Source organism: Falco cherrug, chromosome 16 (genome assembly GCF_023634085.1).
Source record: "Falco cherrug isolate bFalChe1 chromosome 16, bFalChe1.pri, whole genome shotgun sequence".
Taxonomy (NCBI): Eukaryota; Metazoa; Chordata; class Aves; order Falconiformes; family Falconidae; genus Falco; species Falco cherrug.
In genome coordinates, this window is record NC_073712.1 from 7,986,193 (window position 1) to 8,013,606 (window position 27,414).

Consider the following 27,414-nt stretch of genomic DNA (forward strand, 5'->3'; position numbering starts at 1 on the left):
CATAGAGCCCTTATCAGCGCCCAGCTGGTTAAACCAACCTCCCTGCATGATTTGCATTAACGCTGCTTTCACTTCCTAAAGACCTTAATGAATTTCTGCCATACATGACCTCTCCTCAGCTGCCGATACACACTTTTTTTCCTTTCCAATCTGCAAGAAGCCTTAAAATAATAGCATTACTGTACTTCCCTAAGTCTGGATTTCTCTACCCCAAAGCAGCTCGGGGAGACTCCGTCACCAAGTGCCACAAGCAGCTCTGCGAACCAGCGCTCAACCTCCGCCTGTTGGAGACTAGTAAAGGCAGATGGCCCAAAAGATAACTGCTAGCTCTGCGTAGAGAGAAGCTAGACACCTTGGGGTCCCAGGATACCCCGAATCCCCCGCGAGGCAGGCCCCTGCGCCCCGCAGCCGGGCTGTCAGCAGAGACAGGAACCGGGGCTCGGCTGCGGCTGCAACGTTTCCTGTTTTACAGAGCAAGAAAAAGAGTGAGAGCAGCAAAATGAGGTGGTTGGCGTGAAGATGACAGTTGGAGCGTGTTCGTGCCTGATAACCCCTGGCTCCTCCACTGCGCTCACAGGGTAGGACGGGACCCCTCGGGCCAGGTAAGTGCCCGCAGCGCTGGGGCTGGCGAGGGGTAGAGGGGCGCAGAGGCTGCCGCGCCCAAGGCAGCAGCACCCACCTTTTTCCCCTCTTTTTTCACCCCGCTTTCAGCCGACAGGATTGACACCAGGAGGTTGTAACATGAACCAGCAAGAAGTATTTTTTTTTTTTGTTTGTTTCCCTTGAAGCGAGAAGCGCAACAGCTTGGCAAGCAAAGATAAAGGACATGTTTTTTAATTAGAGAGGGTAGTTTGGGGTAACAGAAGGCGGAAATAGAGTATTAGCTTGTCAAGAAGGCCTCAACAGTTTGCTCAGCTTGGGGTGAGTAATGGACTGTGTATTTCTTTAAGCCTTACCTTCCTTTAAAGCACATTTTTTGGTTAACTGAGGCTATTACAACAGCTGCTCTTGGGACAGGCTGGGCAGCCAGAGGCAGTGCAGGTGGGAGAGGGGCTCAGCTATTCCCAACAGGACAAGCTGGATGAGTGGGAAGCGAGCAGGACATCCGAGTCTGGGATTGAACATGCAATTGAACAGTTTCTAAAATTAAGAAAAAATTGGTTGAAAAATGCTTTTCAAGCGCCCTGAAGAGTTTGGAGAAGTTTCACTGCAGATACAAGCTACAGATTTCATACCCAGCTTCAAGGGAGCACGTTGCGGGCTGTTGGCATACATCCAACCTGCATTTCTCTGCGTGAAGCTGTTGGCCAGACCTTGCCTTGCCTGTCGGGCCAAGGAAAGCACGTGTGCTCCAAAAGGAAAGGGATCCTTATGGTACGGACATGAAAGCTGCACAGGAACAACTTGCTCAGCCTTTTATACCCCTCTAGCTGTAAGCACATCACAATAAGAAACACCTGAATAATGAAATAATTTTGGGATCCTTCAGAAAAATTAAGCTAAAATTAGAGCTGCTTCAGAAACTATTCAAAGAGGAGAATATTCAAATAAAAATGAACAGAAGTGCAGTGCCATGCTTCAGGGGTCTCAAAGCCTCCACCCCCGTGGCGCAGCGCCGGGAGCAGTGTCCTGGCGGGGGGGGTTGCAGGCACCTTCCCTGCCCAGAGCAAGAGCTGACGGCCCAAAAGTGCCACTCCCCTTCCAAAGGGAGCCCCTGCAGCGAAGAGGTGCACTAGTGATGAGCTTTGAGTACACCAGAGCCAGCACAAGGACAATAAAAAGAATTATGGAGCAGATTTTAACGCAGACTAAAAAGCACGGAAGTATTATGTAAATGGGGTTTACTTGTTCCCATTTTTTTTTCCATTAGACTCAACAACTTCCTAATTGCTCGAGACCGAATGAGACCAATGAAGTTTTGGCGGTTTTGTTTGACACTGGAGAATATTTAACCTGCAGTTTGAGACAAAATTCCGCCCCCCTCTTCCTACATTAACATGATTTACTAAATATGAGAAAAGCCCCACAACAGACACGGCCACAGCAGCTCCCAGGCCGAGACCCCTGGGGCTTGGCACCCGCTGAGAAATGCTCATGGGATATGCACGGGGGTGACGAGCCTCTTCCCTGCCGATGGGGTAAAGGAAGAGAAGGGGACAGGGCTTTTGCTCAAGGGGAGGAAAGAAGAGGAGCAGTCATGAGAAGTTATTGCTCAGCTTTCTCTTAGACTGATGCAGAGGCAAAGGCCCCGATACACTCAATATGACCAAAGTACAGTAAAAACCAATGCACTGGCAGCTTGCAGCTGTGCAGAGGGAGGGAGGCGGTTTCATATCTATGCCCTGTCATGCACACAGACAGTGGAGCAGTGCTGAAACGGAGGAGCTCCTCCTTTGGCCAGGCCACAGAAACAGAGGCAGAATTCGTGCCCAAGGCAACCTGGTACCATTGAGAGCCTGTGCCCCCAGTTCTTGAGCACAGCTTAACGATGAATTAATCCCAAATCGCAATGATCAGTCACCGCTCTTGTATTTGCAGTGAAGGGACCAAGTCACAGCTTGGCTAACGCAGACCCAGGGCTGCAGCCCGTAGGGCGGGCAAGCAGAGGGTCAAGTGGTACACAGCACCTGACCCAAGAGCTGGGGAGGGAGGGAGCAACCAGGAGAAAAGCACTTTGCAGCTGTGGCCGTCAGAGAGCAGGTGTGCTCAGACCTGCAGGGACTTTGCCAGGCAGTCCATTAAAAAAATGCAACCAACCAACCCACCCCACCAAAAAAACCCACCCAACCCCTACAACACTACAAGGTTTCCATTGCTCCAGATCTCTGTCGGCACACAGAAAAGGCAGCTACTACTAAGAAATAAAATGCAACTGCTTGAAGAGTAAGTCACACCACAGCACCACTATATTTGGACCCATCAAAAAAAACCCCAAAAACAAAAAAACCCACACCCGGGCAAAAGAAAAACACACTTAGAAGAAGTTTACTGCAGAAATAGCAGCTATCTTTCTTCCTGGGTTTTATGTTGCCTAAAGAGCTCTAGAAGTATGCACAAAAGAATTTGTTTGAATAACAGATGGATTTTATTTTATTAGGAAAGGAATTCTCTCAGGGGAAGCAGTGGAAGCATCATTGCTTGGTAATCAGGCCAGCTTCATGAGGTTGTGTTAACTGTTGGAAATTCTGTTCTCAGCACCCCCTGGGTCAGCAGCCACCCGAGGGATGCGCAGGCGCAGTGTGGTGTGTTTTACACACAAGTTCACAGACAACAGATTTCTCCAGGAGCATCACTTGCATCCACTGCACGAGACTCCAGGATCAGTGTCCAATACTGCACATTCACTTAATCTTAGAAATAACTAGTTTTCACTCAGATCGCGTCTTTTCCCTTGGTTTCATCAGGGCAGAGGACCCCAGAGCAAAAGAGGGGGCGTCTCACCAGTAGATCTGCACCCAACATGATCAGCCAGCCTGAGAAGGCACGGCTGCAGCACAGGCGCCCGAGCGAGAGCTACGATGAGAAGTGCGAGCGGCGGCATGAGTTGCGGGAGACCCTGCGACGGCGAAACAATGTGACAACCTGCCGGCGCCTCGGGAGGGGAGTGGAGGAACCGTTGCAGAGTCCTCGGGAAAAGGAATTCCTGAGAAGGAGAAACCTGGCAAGCGATGCTGGAAAGACACTGCTGGGACGCGAGCCTAAAGCATGCATCCCGCTGGACCCCTCCTCACAGGTGGAGTCAAGACCACCCGACCTGCTCCAGGTAACGCCCGCCCCCGGAGCACAGCTCACTGCTCTGCCTGCTCCAGCTAGCACCCACTAAAGCATCCACAACCTGTCCAACGATCGCAACAGCATTGGGATCCAAACACAGTACAGCCAGTAAGTGAGAATGCACAAACAAAAACGTGCATTTCCTTATAAACCGCAGAGCTGGGAACAGGTAAATGCTGTCACCTCACCCCCAGCATACTCCTCTCCTGTTTTCCAAACCCTGAACCAGACAAGAGATTTTCTGCCGTTTCTCCAAGTACAGCCCCACATCCTAGCCACTAGACTACAGTTTTGCACTTACACAAATTATTTTTACCCTTGAAAACTAAGCTCTAAACACCTGGCTTCCCTCCATCACCTTTGCTGTTAGCAGGAGGGGTGCAGGAATTTGGCAACTCCCTGGTACTCATTACCTACCCTGTGCTGCACAGCTAACACAGTAACCCAGAGGGCTCACCACCTCGAGTATCACCTATAGAATGATGCAGCGCAAAACACCCCAACCTGAGAGCCAAACAGATTTCCTTCCAAATTGGTATCCCCATGCAAAACAAACAATTTTCCCGGTACATTGCAAGTTCATCCTAGAGGCTTCACAAAGCTACGTGAGCAGGGATGGTGGAACGCGAGATGACTTAACACAGGCACACCCTCAAGCTCCCTTCGCAGCACAGGAGCGTGCACAGCAATTACCTGCCTCCTGTTGCCGCTTGGTTCACCGGGTTTAATCACCCGCTAGACAGCAGGAATCTGGAACAAGCATTTACATGCACACGGCCCATGCACAGCACCTTCCCCTGTTTGGTTTTGCAGAGGTAGCCAGGGGCAAGAGGCTGGGGGGCGTGCAGAGGGGCGAGGGGGTGAGCACTCTGCTCCCCAGCCCTGGGGGGAAGCGCTGCAGAACAGGTACCTCTGCTCCAAGGAGGCCAAAGAGTTAGCAGAGACCTGACCCAGGGACCCAGCCCACTGCCACCATGAGTCCTCAACTTTTCCAAAAACAGCTCAAGACACTTTGAGGAGGTTCCTTGTCCTGTTCTGGGGTGTGTGTGCCCCACCCCCACAGAAGCCAGCAGGTTTCCTCCACTTCCCCACAGAGCTCTAGAGCTGCTGCAGCAAAAGCAGCAGGTCCTCATGGATTTGCCATGGTTTCTTGGCATCTCCTGGATGTTTTTCACCCACAGGTCACTGCAGGTACAAAGCCTGGCCCAGCCACAGCCCCTTCCCCTCCATTCCTCTCCAGAATGGGCTGTGAGATGCTGACTCGCGCTTGCCCTCTTGTTCCAGCACCCATGGAGCTGCCCCACGTTCCTTCCTGCACACCCCCCGCTCAGCCTCAGTGTCCCCCTCGGCATTTCGGCAGAAGCTGTCCCCAGGCAAGGTGCCTCCATGAACACCCAAGGTAGGTGAGGGATGCTCGGGTTTCCCGGCACAGCAGCAGCTGCCACGTTTCCCTCCCACCTCTAAGCCTCCATCGAGCTGGTGGCTCCCCCCTAACACGAGCTCCCCTGTCAGCAGCCCCACACCTGTGCTAAGCTTTACCATCCTGGTTGGAGTTTCCCTTGCAGACTGCAGGTGTTAAGACTATTTTTCCTGTGGAGGAATAAACAAGCCCAGCTCACAGCTTAACCACCAGTGCTGCTGAGCAATGCTCTGCCCTACAACTTCCCTGTAAGCACCCCAGACTATTCAGGGGTCTGGGGGCTAGCTTCAGTCAGCAGGGTTACTTAACTTCTACTTCTCTGTCCATCTGAGCAGGACTCTGCCTCTTGTCCCTATTGCGCTACATTACTGGGCACTGTTTAAAGAACTGCTCTCCATCCTAGATGCAATGCCGTCTGAGAGCAGAGAGAGACACCCAAACAGAAGAACATCACGGCCCCTCAGACAGGGCAGGGATCATTCACGTCCTTTCGCTCTGCTTTCACAGGAACCCAGACCCTTACAAACCCAGGCGCAGGAGTGAAAGACTCAAGCCAGCAGACAGAGTAAGCCGGTCCTCCCCCAGCTCCCTGGGCTGTGAATTCAGATACCGCAGGGCAGCGGCCCCCGATGCCCAAACACGCTTCACCCCAGCACCGGCTTTGGCTGGGCAAACACCTGCACTCTGCTGGGGCTGGGGGCGAGCAGCTGGTGTCCAGAGCCATGGACTGCTGCAAACCCCTGCATCCCCGTACTTCAGTAACACAATTTTTATTTTTATATTTTTTTAGTTGTGGAATAGCAGTTTTAAATAAGGTAAGGAAAATACAGATAACAACTAACCTTGAACTCCTGCAAATGAAATCAGTTTCTAAAATTTCTGACTGGGACACTGACTAGTGCTAAATTTCTATAGTTTCAAAAATAATGACACTGCTCCCATAGGAGAAAAAGGCACTCCTGTCCCATGGATATCAACTGTTCTCATTCAGTCCCTGCCCTGATTTGATACACTGCGTGGCAAAGATGCCATAACCCCAATGCTGTACGCTGCTGCAGAAAATATTTTTGCTTCCCTGGACAAAGCAAACGAATCCCCAGCAGGCTCTGCTCCTCCACCCAGACACAGCCTGTCAACTTCAGCTGTACTTCAAAATATTTGGATTTTGTAGCCAGCTCATAAAATGTTTCCAAACTGAAACAACCCCATCCTTTTCCAACATTTGCCCTTTCCCTTTCAGGAAATCGTGCAGCTGTCCAACTACCTGAAGGTAGGTACCAAATATGTGAAGTACCCACTGGGAAAACAGGTCTTGGGCAAGCACAGCAATACCTTGTTTTTAATTATTATTAACCAAATGGGTGTTACACACCAGATTTCAATGTGGCCAAGAAAACCTACAGATAAGCCACTGAATTCAAAGACCTGCCCGAAACCCCCCGAGTGGCCCAAGCCCTGGGCCCGAGCCAGAGGGGAGCAGAGGGTCCCCGCTGACCAGCTCTCTCTTCCCCACAGGAGGCCCTGCACCGCGAGCTGCTGCTCAAGCAGAAGATGGTAATTTTGCAGGAGCTTTTCTCCACGCTGCTGCAAGCATCAGAAAAATCCTGGCAGGTACCAGAGAGCTGCAGGAGGCAATTCCTGCTGGTGCTGGGGGGAGGTTTTGCCTCGATGGGAGGGGGCTTGTGTGCAGAAGCAGGAGCACCCCACATGTCTCCCCTCCTCGCTCGGAGCCAAGCTCTATCTCTGCCCAGCTTCGGTGCCTCTACAGGCATGGAAACGTTACAGGTTTTAAACGCAACGTTGTCACCTCACAGGGAAGACACCACGCAGAACCGTTCCCCACGAGAAGCTGTTTGCTCTGCCTCTTTCCTTGCTATCGCCTTTCCTTTTAGGGAGGGTTGAATATAAACTCAGAAGTTAGGGGGTCGCTTTGCTTGAAGTTTTCCCTTTTGTGCCCTAAAAATAGTTACAAAAGTACTTTGCTCTCAGATCAACAGGAAATGTAAAACCCGTTTCTCCTGTAAGGTTTGGGTTGTTTATACTCGCCTTTCCCACTTGTTCTTAAATAAAGAACAGAAGCATGTAAATGGAAGCAAATAATCAGAATAAACCCAAACAACCATCTTCCACCAAGTTTTCTTTCCTAGTCAAAACAAGTTTCAAGTATCTTGAACCAATTTATTTTTTCCTTCCCCCTCCCCCCCCCGCCCCTAAAAATTTTAGGTGCACCAAACCGGTGCACCCAAGTACTGGATGGGGGAAAAGCCAGACGGTTTCTTAACCTGAGCACACAACAGCTAACCCACCCGCCCAGCACACGCAGCTCCTGCCAAGCTGCCAGCCACCAGTGTGCTCCTCACTGGGATGCGCAGGGACATCCTCCGAACACACCACTGCCCCTGTCCCTTTCAGAGATGGGTCCTGGGCCCCAAACACAGGTCGAGGGACTCAGTACCACGATGCTCTCACACGCCTGCTTAGCCTTAAGTGCACTGTGGAATCATGGCCCTTCATCAACCTGTTTCCCTGCAGCTCAAAGAAAATCCTCTGGGCAGTGTTGAACAAGGACCAAGGGAAAAATTTTTTGTTATCAGGGGGTAAAATTAAGGTGATGCATTTTATGCAATATATATAGTGTTTTACAAAGGATTATTAAATCAAACATTAATTTAAAGTTCATTGTGCCATTAAAAAAGCAGTTTGAAAGTTCTGTTGGGGCAGAAAAGCGAATGATTGGGTGAGATAGTACAAAAAACTTGCGTTAGATGTTCTGTGGTTAGAAACTTCCGCCTTCGCTTGCTTCTTCAAATATAATATGAGCAGGAAAAAACACCCTGACACACTCTGCAGGAAGTAGCCATGAAACCTCAGATTAGAAACAGGTGGGTGCACTTTGCTTCTTGCTATCTCTGCTGCAGAAGAGAGACTTTGCTGCTGCATCTTGCATTCAGCCTTTTGGCAGACTAAAAATTAACTTGCCGCTGGCAATGGAGACAACAGGGCAAGCAAGGCAGCTGCTGTCTGCTCGGAGGGAGTCTCCTGGTAGCTGCGGGCAGGGGCAAGGGGCTGCTCCAGGAGGTGCTGGCAAGGGGAGGTATGGACAGGTCCTATACCTTAACCCTGTGCTGTGGAAACTGAGGCTTGGTTGCCCACTTGCAGGCTGAGGCAAGATGCTGAATGTTTGTTGCAGCAGCTTTTTAATCCTTTCTAATATTTTGGGTTTCAAAGAAATGCTATTGCACACATGTGAACGCTACGGCAGTAGCTCTTGAAACAGCCCCAGAGTAATTTTTGAGGCGCTGCTTGTGTTCATGGGTGCTTCTGTCTTGATGGAGCAAGTGAATACTCCGCAGGAGGACGGCGGTGTCATTAAACTGAAGGGATAAAGCATTCAGTTCCTCCCCCCTCCCATGATTTTACTTCTGGGTTAGGGAGACCTTCCTACTACAGGTCTGTACCTTAAATCCCCCATCTGTGGTAAAATTTGCTTAGTTGATTCAAAAAGGCAGCCAGATGAAGGAAGCTAAGTAAGTCTCGATTATAATTAAGAAGAGAACAGCTTGAAATTAATTACTCTTAATACAGAAGAAAATCGCTACTTTAATATATTATTCTTCCCCTCCTGACCTCTGAAGCTGAGCCTGACTTTTGGGAGTCCCTCGCAGCTCTGTAAAGTTTAAGCTCTTTGTCTTTTCCAGTGCATCGCTACTAGTTCTTTTTCTAGCGCCAGCATTGTGTTTGGGCAAACTGGAAGCCTTCCAGAAACAGCATTGATTGTTACTGCTTTAAACCAACTATTTAATATGATTAAGGGAAGGAGTATCAGAGAATTCACTGATCACAGAACAACCAAAACACTACGGCCGTCAGCCAAAACCAATTTAAAATACTTACATGGCACTTTAAATGACAGCAGTAGAGAAACGCAGAAGAGTTTGGGAGAGGTTTTGGAGCTGCCCATTCAGGTAACCTCTGACTCTCTGAAGGAGAGGGCTGCACAGGATTCAAATACTGTATTTGCAAGAGTGGGCGTATTTTTGAGCACATTAGCCCTAATCCCTTTCTCCGCCTTGCTTTAAAATCGGTGTCTTTGTGCGCTCCAGTGAGGCTCAGTGCAGGGATCCCCAGGTAGCGTTCAAACAGTGTCACCAGAGCCACTGCAAAGAGAGGAAAAGCTACCACCATCTGACAGTGGTGGCTGGCAGAGGGTTTTTTGCTGTTGTTTTGGTTGGTTGGTTTGGGGTTGGTTTGTTTGTTTGTTTGTTTTGGGTTTGGTTTTTTGTGGTTTTGTGGGGGTTTCTGTTTGGGGGGGTTGTGTGTGTGTTTTGGGGTTTTTTTATTTATTTATTTTGTTTGGGGTGGGGGGTGTTTGGGGTTTTGGGGGGTTTTTAAGCCACCCCTTTCATGTAGGTAATCTTCAATATAAGCGCTTGATCGAGATTTGCTCATAACTTTACTGGTCAGAAGCATAATTTCTTATCCCCTCCCACATATACGCACACATGCAGTCACTCCTCACTGCCATGCTGTTCTGCTAACAGCCCTAACAGACAGCTTATGCCATTTAGAGAAATCTTTACACTATATGTTTTTGCCAATTTATAAGCTGCATCTCCATGAAAGGAGTTCACCAGCACATTTCTGCTCTAAAGCGTAGGAAGGGCCCAGTGCTCTGTCGCCTTGTACTTTGCACAGTCATTTACATCTGTGCACAACAGCCGTAACACCACCGCCATCCAACGTGAACCTTTGCAGAGAGCAGAATAAATTACACTGCAGAGGAAAAACTAGGCATAATATTTCATGTATGAAAATACTTCTCAAAACTCCACCTACTCTAAGAGGACAGAGCCTTCAGTTCTTTGTATCAACAACTGAACTGGGAAGATTTGGTCTTTGGGAACGTAAACTTCTGTGCAAATGTAAACAGTGCTAAGACGCCAGAGAATCTGGTTTTGCTTGGGTCTAACAGCCATTCCTGCAGCATCAAGGGGTTGTTTTCACAGGCTTGACTTCAAACAGCAGTAAGCTGAGAGGATACCAGCGTTCTCAGTACTGGTGGTGGAAAAACAGCCTACATGAACTCTTTGCTAGAAATTTTATCTGAATTTGCATGCAGTTTGGTTTCACAAAACCCAAGAAGCCTGACTAACACCGAGAGGAGATTATAATAAGGAAAATGAATCATCGCTGTTGTCCTCTATCCCCCTGCCCAACTGCTAGATGTTGCAATGCGGACCCAACCTATTTCCTAAGGGAACCAGCAAGACAAGACCTTAGCACCAGCTGGAGCTTTAGGCAAGGAGCGCTGCAAGGAGGAACCACCAGCCAGGGAAGAGGGCTGCACATGGGGACAGGCGGCAGCTAGGCTTCTGCCAGACCTGTCCAGACGAACCTGAAATCCCCTTGCTCTTAACTTCTCATCTCGCTGCACATACCTGCACCCAGCAACCAGTAGAACTGCCTCAGGAGAATTTTTCAATGCATAGAAGTTTTACTTCCCCCATATCCCATTTATTCTGAGATGGTGAAGGCTTATTTGAGCTCTGAGCATTGAAAAGACTTTGACCACACTATTACAGATGGAGTGAGAAAGGGGATCAAAACCGCAAGCTAACAAAATACTGGGGTCTTATTGTATAGTTCATGATTCCACATATCAATTCAATTGTGTTTTTTCCCCAGGGTCAGCTGAATGAAGATAAACTAAAGTGTAAACTAAGGGCGCTTGAAAATCAGCTGCAGGCTTGCACCCAGGTAATGTCTGATTGACTGAGAAACAAACATGGGAGAATAAAGGCACCAAAATGAAATACCAGACCATGTAATTAGGTTGGGTCTCAGTTTCTAGAGCAATCTGATTAGATATGGATCTGAAAACGATTTTTCCTCTTTGCTGAAGCAATGCTATACAGCAAATCAGCAATAGCATTTACACACTCTGGATGTGCTAATCTTCAAATTTAGCAGGATTAGGAATACATCAGATGAGACCCTTCAAGTACTTTAATGCTTCCTTTCAAGAGTTACTCAAAGGAGTGTGTGAAGAAGATCCTGATAGAGATGGAGGACCAGAAGCAGACCTACGAGCAGAAGGCAAAAGAGGCTCTTCAGAAGATGCTGGAGGACAAACTCCAAACAGAGCAGCAGCTGCAAAACTCTCAGGTAAGCAACATGTTTTACACCTGGCTTTGCTTTAAACAAGTCCCAACAGTGACAAAGAGCCCCCACATTTCAGGGAAAGGCAAGGACTAGCTTGTTATTAGCAACAAAGATGCAAAAATATCATTTTTTAGCTACTGAGCAAAGTCCAAAGCAGTTTAGTGATAACCTGGGCTCATTTTGTGAGCCACGCATCAGGTTATAAAACCAGCACACAACTGGGGAAATACACTGTTGTTTGACAGTTTTAACAGTAATCCCTTCTCCCTCCACCATCCCTTTGGCCCATCCTCTGCACTGCACACACAGAGGGAGTGACAAGCCACACACAGACATCTGGGGACAAGGTCTCCAGAGGTGCCTCCTCTGGAGATGCTCTTTTATATGAAAATGGATGTTCCCCAAGAGGTAGCCATTTGCTTTGACCTACAGGATAACTGGTATTTTTAGAAAAACAAGTAAATCTTATCCCAGATACTACCAGGCTTCTAAATCCTCCTGGCAGCACAGGAGCTCAGCCCCACAGCAAAGCCTCTGCCCACATTCGCTCTGGCCATCAGATGGCATCAGCCCCACGCGGGTTATCGTGGCCCTGATGCACAGGCAGCGATGCCCCAGCCCCGAGGATGGCTTTCAGGGCAGTCTGGCACAGTGCCACTCGGCCATGGGTCACAGCCCACCCGAGGGTCCTTGCCTTCTTCCCTAGAGAAGCCTGGCAGCGACGAGAGAGGACCTTGCCTTCTGGAAGGAGCACTACACTACGCTCAAAGCCGAAATGACCAAGGCGCACACCGAGCTGGAAAACAGCTTCCACGTTTTGCAAAGCGAACTGCAGGTACGCCAGTTCCCCGCAGGAACAGCATCCACGGGAGCTCACATTTTCCCATTTGCAAAGTAGGGAAGCCCCCAGGTTGAGATCACTAGATCATAAGTCCCTGTTGACCAAGCACAACTCGGTTCTCAGCTCGTGGCCACCTTTCCTTGCCAGACAGCTGGCTGGCCCACGGGCTGCCCAGGGCTGGGCTGATGCTGGGGCCCTTCTCGCCCCCAGCGAGCGGCCACGCAGAAGGAGCAGCTCCAGCAAGCTCTGCGCAGCCTGCAGAGTGAGCACACCGCGCTCCGTCAGCAAGCCAGCACCCTGCGGGAGGACAACCACCTCAAGGCCGAGCACATCAGCACCATCGAAGGTACTGTCTGCTGGGGATGGCGGGGGGCTCCATTCTCCAGACCAACAGAGTATATAACGAAATTACTCTTAAAGTCCTGGTGCAAAGCCAAGTACACACACACAGGCAGAAGGCTCGCTCTCTCTGAACGTACTGCACACCTCATCTTGCCAAGCAAGCTTCTGGTTTCCAAAGGGTTCCTAAAGTTGTTTCTAACTAGATTCAAGGACTTCAAAAAAAGTCAAGTGACTCTTCTAGAAGAAAGGATGGAATGGGAGACCTCAAAAAAAAAAAAAAAATCAAAGAGGAGTCCTCAGCTTTGATGAGGACTTTTGCATCCTTATCAGACCCATCAAACCCAGCAATGCAAGCCCACTGGTGCCCCTTACTGTCTGAGGGGCTGCTGCCTGGTGCTAGGGATTACCAGCTTGTAAGTATCTGCTAATAGCTCCCAAAGCACCAATTCAGATAAAGGCAAGGAAACTCACACATACTTCACATGGCTATTTGAAAACACAAGGAAAAGTAAATGGGTGGTAGTTCTGTTTTCATAACAGGCCTCACACAAGCAGCTTTAAAATAAGCCATATATTAATAGAATGTAAGGCACACTAGAAACAGCTGCCAAAGCTGGAAAGGCAATTAACAGCTAAAAAAAATTTAAAAGATCACATCCCTTCCGAGAGGAAAGTTCAGTAATATCCACTCCATTTTACACACATATAGAAGGGGAAAGCTGCCATCCTTGCATAGAGATAAACAGAGATTTACCCCAGCCTCGATTTTCCTTCCATTTCAGATAAATTGCAAAAAGAACAAAATCAGAAGGTAATGCTAGAGGCAACAATCAGCCACTTGCACGGTAAGTAACACAAAAGATGTGCAGAGTAAGAGGCCTGCATTAGCGATGCGGAAGATAACAAGCAGCTTTTTGCATTCACAGACTTGATAGAGAACCAGAGGAAGGAACAGAAGACCCTGGAGGCGGCGGTGCAAAGGCAAGGTCAGCACACTTTGTAACTCCCACCTAGCACTCCTCTCACTGGCCACGGGAACATTAGACCTGACTCTAGAAGAAGTCTGCATTGGTTTAGAATAAAGGATTATTTTAAAGCTGCACAAAGCAAGTTACTAGATTTTGCTAGTTAACATTAAAATGTAAGTGTATTTATGATGCAAACACTTTAAAAAAATAAATCGATTTAATTGCAAATTCTACTTCAGTGGCTACACCCGGTTTTTTTCCAAACAAAATACATTCCAGTTTATAACTGCAATTACAGCTGTACTTGGAGGGGGGGGGGGGGGTGGGGGGGAAGTAATAAAAGGCATTTTAACTCTCCCTTCCCTCCATTTCTGGCAACTGCTTAGAAATATTGTTCTGAAGATGATTAACTTGCAGCTACAGCAGAGCCAGAACTGTGATAATTAACTCTGCTCCTGTGTCCTCTGCTGCGTGCATAGCACACAAATGTTATCTTTAAACTGCACTGGTAAACAAGATCTAAAGCAAACTCAAAGCCTGGACCTGTTTCTCATCAGAAGCCTGACTCTTTTCTAGACCAGGTTTTCACCACGCAGACCCCACCTCTCACTCCTGCCAAGGAAAAAACAGACACTCTATTAGAGCAGCCAGAGGAGGAGGGAGAAGAAAATCTGACGGATGAGATGCAGAAAAGGACATCCCAACTTACAGCAAAGGAGAACGAGGTGAGGAAGTCACTGAATCACAACTGGGACTGAGTTACCTGCCAGGGAGCGAGCTGCTGGTGCAAGTGCTCCAGCAGAAGCACAACACATCACGCAAAAGCTCCTGGAAGTAGCCTAAGCTTGCTATCTCCTGTAAGGATTCTCTCTGCTGAATTTTTATCCTGGTACCAGCCTTACCTAAACCCCTAATGTAGCATCTCCATGCAAGGGGAGGGCACCAGTAGCCTGGCACCCGGGGCCGTGGCAGTAGGGCCCTCCCCATACAAACCCATTTCTGCTCTCACAGACAGGAGTCAACAGTCTCACGGAGAAAAAGCTAAAGCCACGCTTTTAAGAGCTGAAACCCTGAGCACAAAGGAAGGAGAGGAGGAAAACAAAAGCCTTGCAAATAACAGGAAGGGACTACTAACAAAAGTAACGCCCTTCCAACCGGGCTGCAAAAAATTCAAGGCTTTCAGACCTCATACATGTTCTTTCCCATCTAACCATGCCTTCAGCCAACCAACAGCCCCGCAGTTCTTACAGCATTACTCAGCAAGGATTTACAAAAAAGGATTTATAACTTACTTTAGCAGAGCTTAGAGCCACATGGGAGAAGAGCTTGTCCTACTAACCCGTGCCAGTGAGTGCACCACCTACATCAAGCATCACCCAGTATCACCTGCGGAAGGGATTTTGTAAAGCACAATCACAGCAAAAGGGAACAGCTGGGTGTGGGGCAGCTGCCCCCCGCGTTGGCCCTTGCCGCCTCCTTCCACAGCTGCTGCTCACGCACGAGGAAGGCAGCAGGGTCTCATGCTGCACGGCCCTTCAGGATAAAAGGTGCTCCCTGGGTTTTGTTGTGCAGCGCAATGAAGGCATCTGTCCCATGTCTTGGAGTGTTTAAAGGACTCTGCAATTGCTCTCACAGTTGGTGAAATGCATATTGAATTTCAGAATAAGAGGTAAACCCTGCCATGAGTTTGCACTCCACATCTTCTTCCTGACCTGCATGCTTCTACAGTCATAAAAATAATTATTGCTTCTTTCTCCCATGTGATGTGGAAGACGGCAACTAAGCCAAGCAGGTCATGGGATGGTAACAGACCAGGCATTGCCTTTGTCAGCACATTCCCAGTAACACTGAGTTCTGCTCTGTCCCCTGTAGGTACACACGGACATACAGGTAGCAGAAGCGAAAATCCCCTGTCGCTGCAGCACCCATGCGCAGGCGAAGCGCTGCAGCTGCTGCGGGAGTCCCGCCAGTCTCGGTGTGTACAAAAGCGAGGGGATCCCTCCTGCTAACGGACCCTTGCTGTGCTTGCAGTGCGCAGAGCTGCGCTCCGAGCTGGAGGCCCTGAGCGAGGAGTACCGCTCCTGCCTGACCAGGCTGCGCCAGTGCCGGGATGAGCTCAACCGCTTCCAGAGCAAGCAGGGAAAGGTGGGAGGCGTTCCTCACCCCAGCTCTCAGTACTTTCAGACCGGGGCTGCAGATCGGTCTGGGAAAAATTCCCATTTATTTGTGCAGTGTGGAAAGATGAATGACATGTTTGCTTGGGATGAGAAGTTTCCTCTTCCCACTAATTTCCTAGTAACACTTGCTGCTTCTTGCAGAGACAGCACGGTCACTGGATCCCTCTCCTGGTGGCAATGATAGCAATGGCTATAGCCACCTTCCTCGCAAGTTACAGACCATGAAGTACCTTCTCAATGACTGACTTCACTGCAGGAACTGACTTGTGCTTCACCAACAGAAACGTGCTCTCGCTGCAGCGCACACTCTGCTGTTTTGTAGTTACATGTTTGGTTCATGTCCTGACCTGGTCTCACTCCAGACAAACCCCTGCGGCTCCAATAAAAGCTGGGAGATCACCCCTTCCCTCGGCTGCCTTAGTTACTTGGCTCCAGTTGAAGGTTGCGCTGCCAGTCCCTGTGTTGCTGAGGGACAAAGCCACTCCAGCTGCCGCTGCTGGGGCAGGAGGGAGGGGGCACCCCCTGCCCTTGGGATCCAGCCTCCCCCGTTTTCATGCCCAGCAGCTGAGAGGACTACAAAATTCTCTCCCTTTATTTATTGCCTCCCTAAATGGGAGGTATTTGAACCTGGGCCACCCCTACTGGTACCTGACAGCTCAGGGAGGCTTTTTAGCACAGCCCCCTCATACTCCCCCGCACACTACCTCTCCTGAGCAATTTTCCCAGTTCACCCTACTGTTCGTCTGGCCTGCCTCGTGGCCAAATGTCCCTGCAGCCATGTCTGCCTCCCTTCCACTGCCAGCACCACATTAGTTCAACGGAGACAGGGGTTTTAAGCCCCTTTAGAAGCTGCACTGTGCAGGTTTTATGGCCCTGGTTCAAGCACAGGCTTAGCTACAAGGCAGTGTGTGACACCACCTCGCACTAGTAGTAAATGACATGGAGCCTACAAAAAACTCCACAAATCTAAAATAACACGGTGTTTGATTTTTTTATTAATCCTCAGCTGTCGGCAGCAAATAAACATACCCTGAGGTTACATGATGCTCACCACAGCCAGGATCCAGGCTGCAGAGCAGCTCTGAGCGCGGACATCCACACGCTGCTCTTCTGGCAAGTACACGTATTTGATTTGCAACTGGCCTACAAGGTCGGGGGCCCGAGATCATCAGAGGTCGGCCCTTGGTGCTCAGGGGCCTCTGGCAGGAGCCTCAGTGGGCCGTGCACACGGGGAGCCAGATGCCTCGCCTCACTTCCTGATGCGAGTGAGAAAGGCCAAAGAGTCTGAGTTCTACAAGGCAACTGCTGGAAGAGACACCACCTCGCTGGAAATGCAGAGTCCTACAAAGTCACTCTGTGCTCTGAAGGCTTCCTTCAGCTCCTCGCACCAGGCGTCCAGCACCTCCTTCAGCTCCATGCAGAGGCTCTCCGGGATGCTGAAGGAGTAGATCTGGACCCTGAGACCGTCCCTTATCCTGGGGCAGGAGGCCTGGACCGTGAACACCCTCAGCGGCGTCAGCGCCAGGCAGTTCTCGGTGTCTTCCTCCATAGAGAAGGCGTAGGCCGCCGGGTAGCCCAGCAGCACCCCAACGATGGTGCAGAGGTTCCAGCCCGCGGGGACAACTTCGCTGGAGGACACGGGGCCGGCGCTGGCGGCCTCAGCAGCCCCTAGGTGTGCCAGGAGGGTGGCAAGGTGGCCCCTGATGGCCTCGGCCTCCGCGGGGCCGCAGAGGGCCGGGCACCGCCGCCCCGCCGAGACATCCATGAAGGGCGCCGGGCGGGCACGCAGCACGGCCGCCAGCCTCCGCCGGGCCAGGCCCGGGTGCAGCACCAGGGCCGCGCCCTCCGCGCCCAGCAAGTGGAGGCGGCCCGGGGCCAGCCCGGCCTCCCTCAGCCGCGCCAGGTACCGCCGCAGCTCGGCGGGGCCCGCCGCGCCGCAGTCGTACAGCAAGGCCGGCTTCAGCCCCGCCGCCACCGCCAGCACCTCCCCGGCCAGCTGCAGGGCGCGGCCTGCCGGCAACCGCCGCCGGGCCCCGGCCCCCAGCTCCTCCCGCGCCGCCGCCACCAGCCGCGGCGCCGACAGGCCGCTGCCCGCCAGGGCCTCCGCCTCCGCCCCGGCCGCCGGGCCCATGGCCGCCCTGCGCCGACGGGAACGCACCGCCGGCCCCAGCGCTTCCGGGTCGGGCTCGGCGCTGGCGTGGGCGGTGGTCCGGGGCGGAGCGGCTGGGTCCCGCCCGGGAGGGACGCTCCGCCCCGGCTCCGACCCTGGTGTCGGTTCCGCCCGGGCCCCGGCGCCGGGCCCGCCAGGCAGGGGCGCTCCGCTCTGCCCCGGTGCGGGTCCCGCCCGGCAGGTCTGCGCCGCTTTGTCCCGGTCCCGCCCGGCAGGGCCGCTCCGCTCCGCCCGGGCCTAGGTCTCCTCGGACGGGCCTGGGCCCTGGCCGAGCCGCCCGCCCTGGGCAGCTCCGGGCCCCTGCGGCCTCTGTGACAAGGCCAGCGCGGTGTGGGACCAGGCCGCTGCCACCACTTAAGCCAGAGCTTGGAGAAGCGACGAGGCACGGCGGGGCACAGCCCAGAGCCATCTCCCAGCTTCCAGAGCTGCACTATTAGCGAGCTTCCAGCATCAGGTGGCTTCTCAGACCATACAGAGCTGGGCTTTTTAAAGTATATATGTGTGTACACAGACATTTCTGTAAAATAAGCACACTGGAAGAAGTGTCAGCCTCCCAGCTGGCAGCTACAGACCAGTTAAAGAGAGAATAAAGCTAGACAAGATGTTCTTCTCCAGGCGGTTTTAATAGAGCACAGATCATTATTTTTTTCCCTCTAATGATCCAGTACTTATATACAATGTATCGATAGTGGATTAAAAAAATATTACAGAATTGAAAATCTAATTTATACATATCAATTGCTTAAGCAAACAGCTGAAAGCAGTGGTGGAGCCAGAGGACTTCTGTAATCCCCTGTTTTGAACACTTCCAAAACAAAAGCACCATAGACTGCTGAAATTTAATTAGATGACCAGATCTACAGCTTTTTATTCAGATTTAGGCAAGGCACTCGTTAGGAAATACTTTTCTGTATGTACAACCTAAGAAACCACAGGGCAAAGCCAAGCGCCTGTCACTGTGCTGGGAGCGGCTGCGCCATGTGCATGGCGGGGGCCTGCATGGGCCACCCCTCCTGATGGTTCTGCAGCAGCCGGTACAGCTGCTTCAGGTGAGCCACGATGTTGTCCTTGATGTCAGGAGTAGAGATCTGGAGTCGCACACTGCCACTGTCAAAGGAGCGTGTGAAGTCACCAGAAAACATTTCATAGATCATGCGGGCCACAACTGGAATGACCTGTTCAGGAAGAAGCCAGTTGTTTTAGCCTAACGGTCACGCAGTATATTCCTGTTATTTTGCAGGAATCCCCTGGATGCAGGGGACGGCTCCCACAAGAACCTAGAGCACATCACAGACTGATGCTATTCGGCGCACATAGCATTTGTATTTGCTGTGACAAAACCCACCAGCCTTACTGGGGTTTCCTGGTGTCAGTAACCACAACAGAAAAGAACAGGTCTCAGGTATCCGTGGGCACCAATCCAGGGCCAACGCACCAGCCCCAGCCTTGCTTCACAGTGTCACTTCTCAGCCTCAGTTCCTACCTGAACCACAATCAGCTTCCTCTCCCTGGGCTTTCCATCAGGCCATTCTTCTCCAAAACAGAAGTATATCTCGTATGGTGGCTGTTTCTCAATTTGTCCTTTCTGATGGGCAATCAGCTCTAGGAAGAAAAGCAGAATGCTGCAGAGTTGTCCTCTTTCCACTAGAAACACGTTGTATCATCTCCCACCCCCTTGTATCATCCCAGGTCTTACCTACACACCGTTCCTTGTCAGAGCCACCTCTTACACACAATTGTATGCACAACATTATGCTGTACATACGCAACTACAGTTTACTTCTTGCACCCAGAGGAGCTTTCTTTAAAATCAAGATCCTCCAATGTTTTGCAGAGCATTACATGAGTGTAAGTTCATTTTCTTCTGATGTGCACCTGCTCCATGGTCCGCTGGAGTCAGGGAAGTGCTGTCACACACACACGAGCAAACAGATTCGTGCATCCAGGCTGAGCCCCAGTGCAAACCACCCTTAACAACAGTGCCAAGTGCCCAGGCCAGTATCCCAAGCTATCTTCCAAAAGCAGAAGTTACCTACCGCTTAGAAAAGTTTCCAGACAGAAGAGTTTGACTTTCTTTTGCCTCTCGATCAAATTTGGTGTGGTGGAGGAAGGCGCACAGGGACCAGACCAGTACACCTTGCACTGGCAGAGGCGGACTGCATAGATGGCATGGCCACTGACCTCCAGGATCAGTCCCCTGTCCATAACATCCAGCAGCCGACTTGTGAAGATCTTCTGCCTTTCATTGGTGATTTGCTCTGTTCCTGGAAACTTTACTTGCTCCAAACTAATAGGCCCAAAGAGCTCTTCCTGGTCTGGCATAGGACCCAGCTCTCCATAGAAAAGTCTGCATCCCTGCGGGTTGCTTACAGTCGTCGTCGCTCCGGTCTCCTTTCCTCGATATTCAAACTTGATTTCTAGGTCTGTCACTGAGAGAGAAATTGTCAGGCTGGCTTTCCTGGACCTTTGCATGTGCTGCATCAGCAGCAGAGACACACCACAGAATTTATGTTACACCAGGGGATGTTTAAACTATACACAATTCTCCATGCTAACAAGCAAAGACCCACAGGTAAAAAGGAAAAAAAAAAAAAAAAAAAAAAAGTAGTCTTTTTTTAAAGTGTGATGATGGAAGCACTATAAATCCATATACATACTTGGCAGAGAGCTGATCCAGAGCTCAGGGCTGCTGAAGAAGTCATGCTGCAGTGCAGTTGGGGGCATTTCCATATCTAGAGGTTCATTCTTCGGCCACACAGCTTCAGGGCTGCAGTTTTCTGCACTGGCTGGAGCCATTGGAGAATCTACAAAAAGGAAACAGTTCTCCAATAAACCGAGATTTTATTTCAAGCACGCACCAATTTACAAGCAAATACCTTCACTAACACATTAGCCTACACCACCAACCATTGATATTAAGAAATGGAAACGTCTCTTGAATAGGGACATGCTGAGATTGATTCAGTTCTTCCTCCTCTTCATCATCAAGATCATTATCCTTTTCATCCCATGGAGCTGAGCCAGTGGAACCTGCAAACAAGCACGTTCTTGTGGGTAGTCAGTGTGTAACACTGCGATGCATTTCTTGAACAAGTAATGTAATCCTCACATTGGCTCTGCACAATACTGGGAATTTATTTGTGTATTTTCCAAATAAGTAAAAAAAGGGAAAATCTGATCTGTACAACATACTATTTTCAGTTTAATACATAACTGTGGAAAGCTAAGGATACAGGCAAACTGTTGCCAATATTGGACCGTTCAGCAGAAAACATGCAACCATGTACAGCTTTAATAATTTTAGTACAGGTACGATGTGGTTCAAAGTCCTCCTAGTTTAAGTACAACCGGGCTTACGCATGGCAGCTGCTTTCTGCTGCACGCACAGGCAGCTTGAGAGTTAATGCCACAGAGGGAAAGGAACTTGCATTGGACAGATGCCTGCTCAGTAACCAGCCCTGTGTCAGCAAGGCCCTCACCTGGATTAATGATTGATCCCTGGGACTGCGGGATATCGCACACTTCATAAATTTTAATAGGATTCATGGGCACCTCCTTGGTGCCATCATACATCAAATTAAATTCCCGGCTTTTGTTAAGAGCACATCGAAGCTGGGCTTTCCACTTTGCAGGGTCTGGCTCATCGACTCCTTCCTGGTACTTTCCCGTTTCCACAGCCCATGCCTGGGGACAAAGTACACTGTGCTCAGTCCAGCCCTCTCAACGGAGCAGCTTTTATCAGAAATCAAATTTTCAGACAAATTCAATGTAAAATTCTTCTCTTGCAGAAGTCTTAACTATAGCTCTTCTGATAACAATTCCCACTTTAATAATTTTTCCCATTAAAAGAAAGGGGAGAAAGAGGATGTAAATCCAAATTTTCAAAACCATTAGCCATTCTGAATGTGCATCTTCATACAAGTTAAGAAAGTATAAATTGTACTGGATTGTGCACTGAGTTTTACTAGGTGTCTCACGTCCAAAACCAGAAGTCATTTTCGACAGTGAGCTTCACTCTGCACAGGAGGAAGGGGCTTGGTTAAAATGGAGTGGAAGAGCAGCCACAGACACCCAGCTGGCCCTCTCCCTCTCTCACCCCACAATCGGACTATTGGTCCAAGATCCCTCCAAGGCAGAGGTCAGAAATTCCTCCAAGGAGTGCAGGAGTTATAATGAATCCCTTGGGATGAGACTATTAGGGACTGCAGTGATGAGTACTAACAGTTTGTGGTGGACATCTCAAGATTTATCTAACAGTACTTAATGGTTTAGGATGTGGTAGCTGGCTTGTTCTTAGCAGCAAACCAAGCAGATGAAGTAAACAGCAGTAATCTTCCAGAGCCTAGGCAATCAGACATGGTCTGGCCTTTGGTGGTTGGAAAGAGTTAAAGAACTCAACACCGTCTCAGGCTGTGCCAAGTCTGGATCCAGGTGCACAAAGTGGCTTTTCTGAGGTCAAAGAAATAGGACAAAATGTGCCTGGAAAGAGCTACTGAGATGCCTGTCCAGCTCCTGAGCCAACAATTCAGCCCTTTGTCTCTGTTTAAGAACCATGATATATCCAAGCCTTCCCCTCCCTCACCTTGAAGATGGTGTTCTCCTCCTCGTGCTGCGGGCTGTGCCGAGTCGCATGCTTCCAGGGGATCTGAAACCGCTTTGCTTCTCGGTTTAGCCAGATGAGGCCAGGATACATACCGCTATCCACCTGGGCTACCAGCCACGGCTTCAAGCGAACTCTTCGCGGATGTAACGCCATCGTCTGCAAAAGACAGGGATAATACTAGACCAACTGCTAAAAGTTAGTTGAGACTCATATGCTTTAAAAAAAAAAAAGAAAGTAATTTAATGAAAAAGGACCCTATGCTGTGTTACTGCTATTGTTTGTTATGTTACTGCACACTGAAACGGCTCATTCAGATCCAGCTAGATGACTCTTCTGACAGGAGGCATTACAAACGCATCACTAAACGGGGAACATAACTGTTACAAGAACAACAACTCATTATTAAATATTCCAGGTAAGCAGAGACGGCACATTATTTGTGTTAACTGGGTGCGCGGAGGGCGAGCCCCGATCAAACCTGAGCTGTGAAGGCTGCACAGGAGAGAAAGCCACAAACAAGCCACAGCAAGAACAGGCAGCAGAATTTCAAAAGCCTCCACGTACGCCTTAGCGAAGGGCCTATCTGATCCTGCTCTTCTCCGGTGTGTCACACCTGCATCGAGGAGGGAAAAACTAATGTGCCCCAGCTGAGGTAAAGGTGGAAGCATCAGGCTGAAGTGGAGGGGCCTGTTTTATCAGACAAGTGTGCCTCAGAGTCATTTTGTGACTTTTTCATGAATGCTCTGAATGCAGTATCATAATTCACAAACATTGCTGACCCATAATAACCAGGATGTTTATCCAGAAGGACAGTAACTGCAAGTCTGCCAGCACTTGTGCTAAAAATCAAGTGATGATGACTTAAGGTTTAGGTTTCTGGGTTTTTTTTAAAAAGTGCTGTAGTTAACTGATCAAATCTGTTGTTAAGTAGCCCTTTGTTGCTACTACATTTGCAGCCAACCAACAATATTTTTCTTGTGCAGAACAGATACAAAGCCAACAAACAAAATTAACGACTGTCCCTCTGCAAGAAGAGGGAGCATTTGGTATCTTTAGATGTTGGGAGGGAACTTTTATGCTACATGTGTGCTTAGAAGGTGTATCTCCCATATTCATTTGCAAATCTTGAAACAGATGTGAGAAATTAGAAATATTCCCATTAATAAAGCAGTGACAGGATAAGTAAAACCTTTGCCATAAGCCCTGAATACTGCTGTAGGAGTTGCAAAATGTGTCTAGTAGCAGAGATAGAGAAGATTAAAAAACCCTATCCAAGAACTAGTCTAGGAACAGATTTTATTTGTTCAAATACCTGCAGATCCCATTCAGTTGCAAGTGTTCATACAAAATTAATCTAACAAAACTTACTTTATCTGTTAAGCAAAGAAAAAGTTTAGATTCAATTGGAAATCATCTTTTAATAATAGTTGGAAAACGTGCTTCAGCAAGGACCTGCGCACGTTAGCAGACTGCTTCCCAGGAACTGCAAAGGATCAGAAAGCAACTGTCAAAATTATTTTTGTGTTTCTGAAGCTCTGCTGTATTAGTTATCCATGTTGAAAATGCTACCAGAATCAAACTTTCAGTAGTGTTTTTGCAAAGACACGAAGTCCAGGTTAATCCCAGACTTATAATTGAGACCAAAACCAGGTATCGATTTTCCTTGTAAAGGAAGAAAAGAAAAAAAAAAAAAAAGTGACTTCTCATCATAATGAAGAAATCCTAACTAAAGCTTCTTTCCACAATCTCTTTTACACTTAACTTTCCAAGCAGTCCCCTCTTCTACTAACGTACTCTGTGTACAACACATTTGCCAGACCAGGAATAAATTCAAACCCACACACCAAGGAGGAAAATTCATGCCTCTCATCAACCAAAACAAATTCGGTCACATGGAAGGTGTGCTGGTGCTGCCATACGAGGTTTGAATTGTCCCTTGGATCACAGACAGGATCACAGACAGCATCTGTCAATACGTGACATTACAATGCTTTATGGCCTGTTATCACCACAGACTTGTTGACACAATAACCAAGAGCAAATCAACTTGAATCCCATTGCTCAGCTCAGACGGTGAGTCAGCCTCCTACAACCTTCAACTTCGATCCGGTGGGATCCATGAATGCCGGAGGCTGGTCCCGCTCAGAGAGCTGCTAGGGTGAGCTCGGGGAACGTCATCACACCACGAGCTGGATTCGCCAAGGGAGCCTTGGCCCTCACTCAACACCCATCAGTGCACATACCCAGTTTGCTTCATTCCCACTCAAATTGGCTGGGGGGTGGCGGTGTAATTAGCACCCCCTCTGCTGCTAATGCATCTCTAGTCAGTAACGTAATTATTCCCTGCACCCCAGTTATTATAACTGAGACTTTTTCCATGGAGGCAAGATGATGACCCCAAGAACAACTCAAGCGAACTCGGGACTGAGCAGGCACGCTGCAGCCACCTCACCGAGTGGCCAAGGTCAGGGGCATCCCCGGTGACCGGCGGTGACTCTCGGGGCTCCAGCACGGTGCCAGCCAGGTTAACAAGACGCAGCACAGCAGGAAAAGGTGACCGGCAGCCTGTCTCAGGCTTCCTCCACAGATATTTTTCACCCTCCACCTGGGTGCATGCAGTGCTCCTGCTCCACCCTGCTCAAGCCCCTAAAGGAGGATGGGGTCTTCTCCAGGTCCATTGCTGCGATGCCACAGACCTCATTCTGTGCTTGTTATCTTCGATTACGTTATCCCACCTTTCATGGATATGTATGCGTTATTTTCAAAGACAAGCAGCTCAACCCTTATTAGCCTTCCTACAGAGAAACAGGCTGGGTTTTCATCCCAGTGTCTGACACTTACCTCCCCACAGCGGAACCTACAGCTCCCACGCTTCGGGGTTCCGTACATCACCTCTCCCGCGGCCCGCCGTGCTCCCTGCCCAGCGCCCCCAACCCCAGCCCGGCGCTGCAGGCTGGAAGGGGCCGGAGCCGTGAGCGGTAACGGGGGTCCTGGCGTGGGGTCCGAAAGCACCCGTGGGTGACCGGGGCGGGGGGGGGGGGGGCGCAAATCTCACCCTCCCGTAACTTTAGGCCTGGGTTTACACCAACTTGAAAGACGTAGCCTTGGGCTAACCCGGCCCAAGCCGCGGGCGCGGAGCGGGAATGGAGCAATAAATCAGCATTTTCAGCGGGTTTCGCTCCCCCCGGCTGCCTGCGGACCCCCCGCCCCGCGCTGCGGCCCCGAGCCGCGCCCCCTCCCACGGACACCCGCCCGTCCCGCACGCCGGGGCCCCGCCGCCCCACGCGTCTCCCAGCGCCCCCCCCAGCCCCACGGAGGACGCACCACCGCCGGGCGGGGCCGGTCCCCACCGAGCACCGCGACCCCACAGCAACTCACCGCTCCGGCGAGCAGGGGGCCGACTCCTCGGGTGGGGGGGGGGGTTCCGTGCCGCCCAGCGGGGCCCACGCGTGGGCGCAGCGGCGGGGAGCGGGGCCGCGACTCTCACCGCCCGCCCTCACCTGCCCAGGTGCGCCGGGCGCAGCCGCGCCGCCCGCCCCGCCCCGCCCCGCCGCTCGCCCCGCCCCACCCCGCCGCTCGCCCCGCCCCTCGCCCCGCCCCGCCCCGCCCGCCCCCTGCGCAGCGCTGGGGCCGGGGGTCGCGGCTCGAAGGGTGCTTGGCCCAGCGCGGAGCGAAGAGCAAACGCTCAAGTCGGCTGGGACCGGCGGGGTTGCCTCAGGAAAGGGTTAAAGCTCCCTTCGTGCCGCCAGCCCCACCTGCGGCTGCGGGGGGGCTCCGCGGCGTGGCCCCTCGGCCGGGCTGCAGCCCCCTACCGCCGTCCGCAGGTCTCATTGCTTTTTCTCGTAGGTGGAGAGCCGTGACTCAGCGGTGAATCTTGGTTTCAAGAGATCATACGATACTTTACTGTTCGGTTTCAATGAGCCGGAAAAAGCCAGTGGGAATTTCCCTTCTTCCCATCATGAACATTAGGGATGGTGCTGCGTCCCCGTTTGGGAGATGCTGACTCGCATCCGAAGCTCAATCCTGTGCCAAGGCTTCGGAACTATACAACATCTTGAAAATCTTCACCCACAAAGACAACGTTAATTCGGCATTTTTCTTGGAAAGTTTGCCTTGCAAGGTGCCAGGTGCAAGGCAGATACTTCAAGCTTCATTCATCACTGAAATACAGCTGCCCCGCGGTAACGCTTTACCAGGAGTTTGCATGTAGTAAAATCTTTCTGGCAATAAGCAAAAGGCAGTAGGTGACACTCTAAGGTTACCCTTTTTGGGGTAGCACGGCCGTGGTGGGCTTTAGCTGCATTTGCTCAGTTATACCGGACCATTTTTACATGCAAAACAAGGAGCAGGAGCTCCTCTAATAGCTTCTACCACATCATTGTTCCTGCTGTATAAAAACATGCAACGGTCCAGCCAATTCGGTGAGCAACTGGGAAGAGACACAGAGCTGTTGGGCTGAGCTTCTGGCCAAAGTATGAGGGATCTTTGATCTCTCAGATGGGTCAGCACAAAAGTTGCCGCTCATCCTCCCTGCATTCCTGCTGTCTGTGGGTAAATTTAAGGATGCTTCAGGTTTGCTTTCTTTGTGGTCTGGTGCTCGGGGAGCGCTGGAAGCAGACACCAGCAGTGATGCTGCACACTCACCCACATGCCTTGGGCTGTCAGAGAGCTGGGACCAGCCCTGGGCACAGCTTTGCTCTTTCTTGGCCTGCTGTAAGGTCACTTGAGATTGCCCAAGCCGCCGAGAGGGGTCTTAGGGCAGGTCAGGGCTGGAGTATTTAAAATAATGGAGCAATGTGGCAAAACAAGGCGAGAGCTGCTCTGGCGTGGGCGAATGAGCTCGCCTTGCCTCCAGTTTCACTAAGTTGGTCCTTTCAGGCCGGGCAGCTGCGTCCACCTGCACCCTGCAGCCTTTGTTACAGCCTCCACTGCCTCCACCGAGTGGTAACGCAGATGC

General features: G+C 50.5%; 3 protein-coding genes across 6 annotated transcripts; 1 reads left to right on the forward strand and 2 right to left on the reverse strand.

Annotated features, from left to right (window-relative positions):
* Positions 1–110: 110 nt before the first annotated feature.
* On the forward strand, positions 111–16,090 carry TRAF3IP3 (TRAF3 interacting protein 3). Of its 3 annotated transcripts, none has more exons than XM_005447100.4 (16): positions 111–602; positions 3,405–3,763; positions 5,059–5,173; positions 5,702–5,759; positions 5,985–6,009; positions 6,435–6,464; positions 6,710–6,805; positions 10,880–10,951; positions 11,219–11,359; positions 12,063–12,191; positions 12,408–12,543; positions 13,322–13,384; positions 13,466–13,525; positions 14,084–14,232; positions 15,380–15,652; positions 15,826–16,090. In XM_005447100.4, exons 2-16 carry the CDS (start codon positions 3,461–3,463, stop codon positions 15,907–15,909), a joined length of 1,734 nt encoding a protein of 577 aa, XP_005447157.3. In that variant the 5' UTR covers positions 111–602; positions 3,405–3,460; the 3' UTR covers positions 15,910–16,090. The 3 variants fall into 3 exon arrangements, with proteins under 3 accessions (XP_005447157.3, XP_014142076.2, XP_055583984.1); XM_014286601.3 differs by having other exon boundaries at positions 15,539–15,652; XM_055728009.1 differs by lacking the exon at positions 111–602 and adding an exon at positions 736–921.
* Positions 16,091–16,661: 571 nt separating this feature from the next.
* Positions 16,662–17,984, reverse strand: C16H1orf74 (chromosome 16 C1orf74 homolog). Its single transcript, XM_005447190.4, has one exon. It carries the CDS (start codon positions 17,813–17,815, stop codon positions 16,976–16,978), a length of 840 nt encoding a protein of 279 aa, XP_005447247.2. The 5' UTR covers positions 17,816–17,984; the 3' UTR covers positions 16,662–16,975.
* Positions 17,985–18,458: 474 nt separating this feature from the next.
* Positions 18,459–25,993, reverse strand: IRF6 (interferon regulatory factor 6). Of its 2 annotated transcripts, none has more exons than XM_055728010.1 (8): positions 25,836–25,993; positions 22,437–22,613; positions 21,334–21,538; positions 20,762–20,884; positions 20,512–20,658; positions 19,891–20,283; positions 19,338–19,456; positions 18,459–19,029 (listed from the first exon to the last, which is right to left on the reverse strand). In XM_055728010.1, the coding sequence occupies exons 2-8, from the start codon at positions 22,608–22,610 to the stop codon at positions 18,808–18,810; spliced, it is 1,383 nt and encodes a 460-aa protein (XP_055583985.1). In that variant the 5' UTR covers positions 22,611–22,613; positions 25,836–25,993; the 3' UTR covers positions 18,459–18,807. The 2 variants fall into 2 exon arrangements, with proteins under 2 accessions (XP_055583985.1, XP_005447158.2); XM_005447101.3 differs by lacking the exon at positions 25,836–25,993 and adding an exon at positions 25,299–25,465.
* Between the last annotated feature and the right edge of the window lie 1,421 nt (positions 25,994–27,414).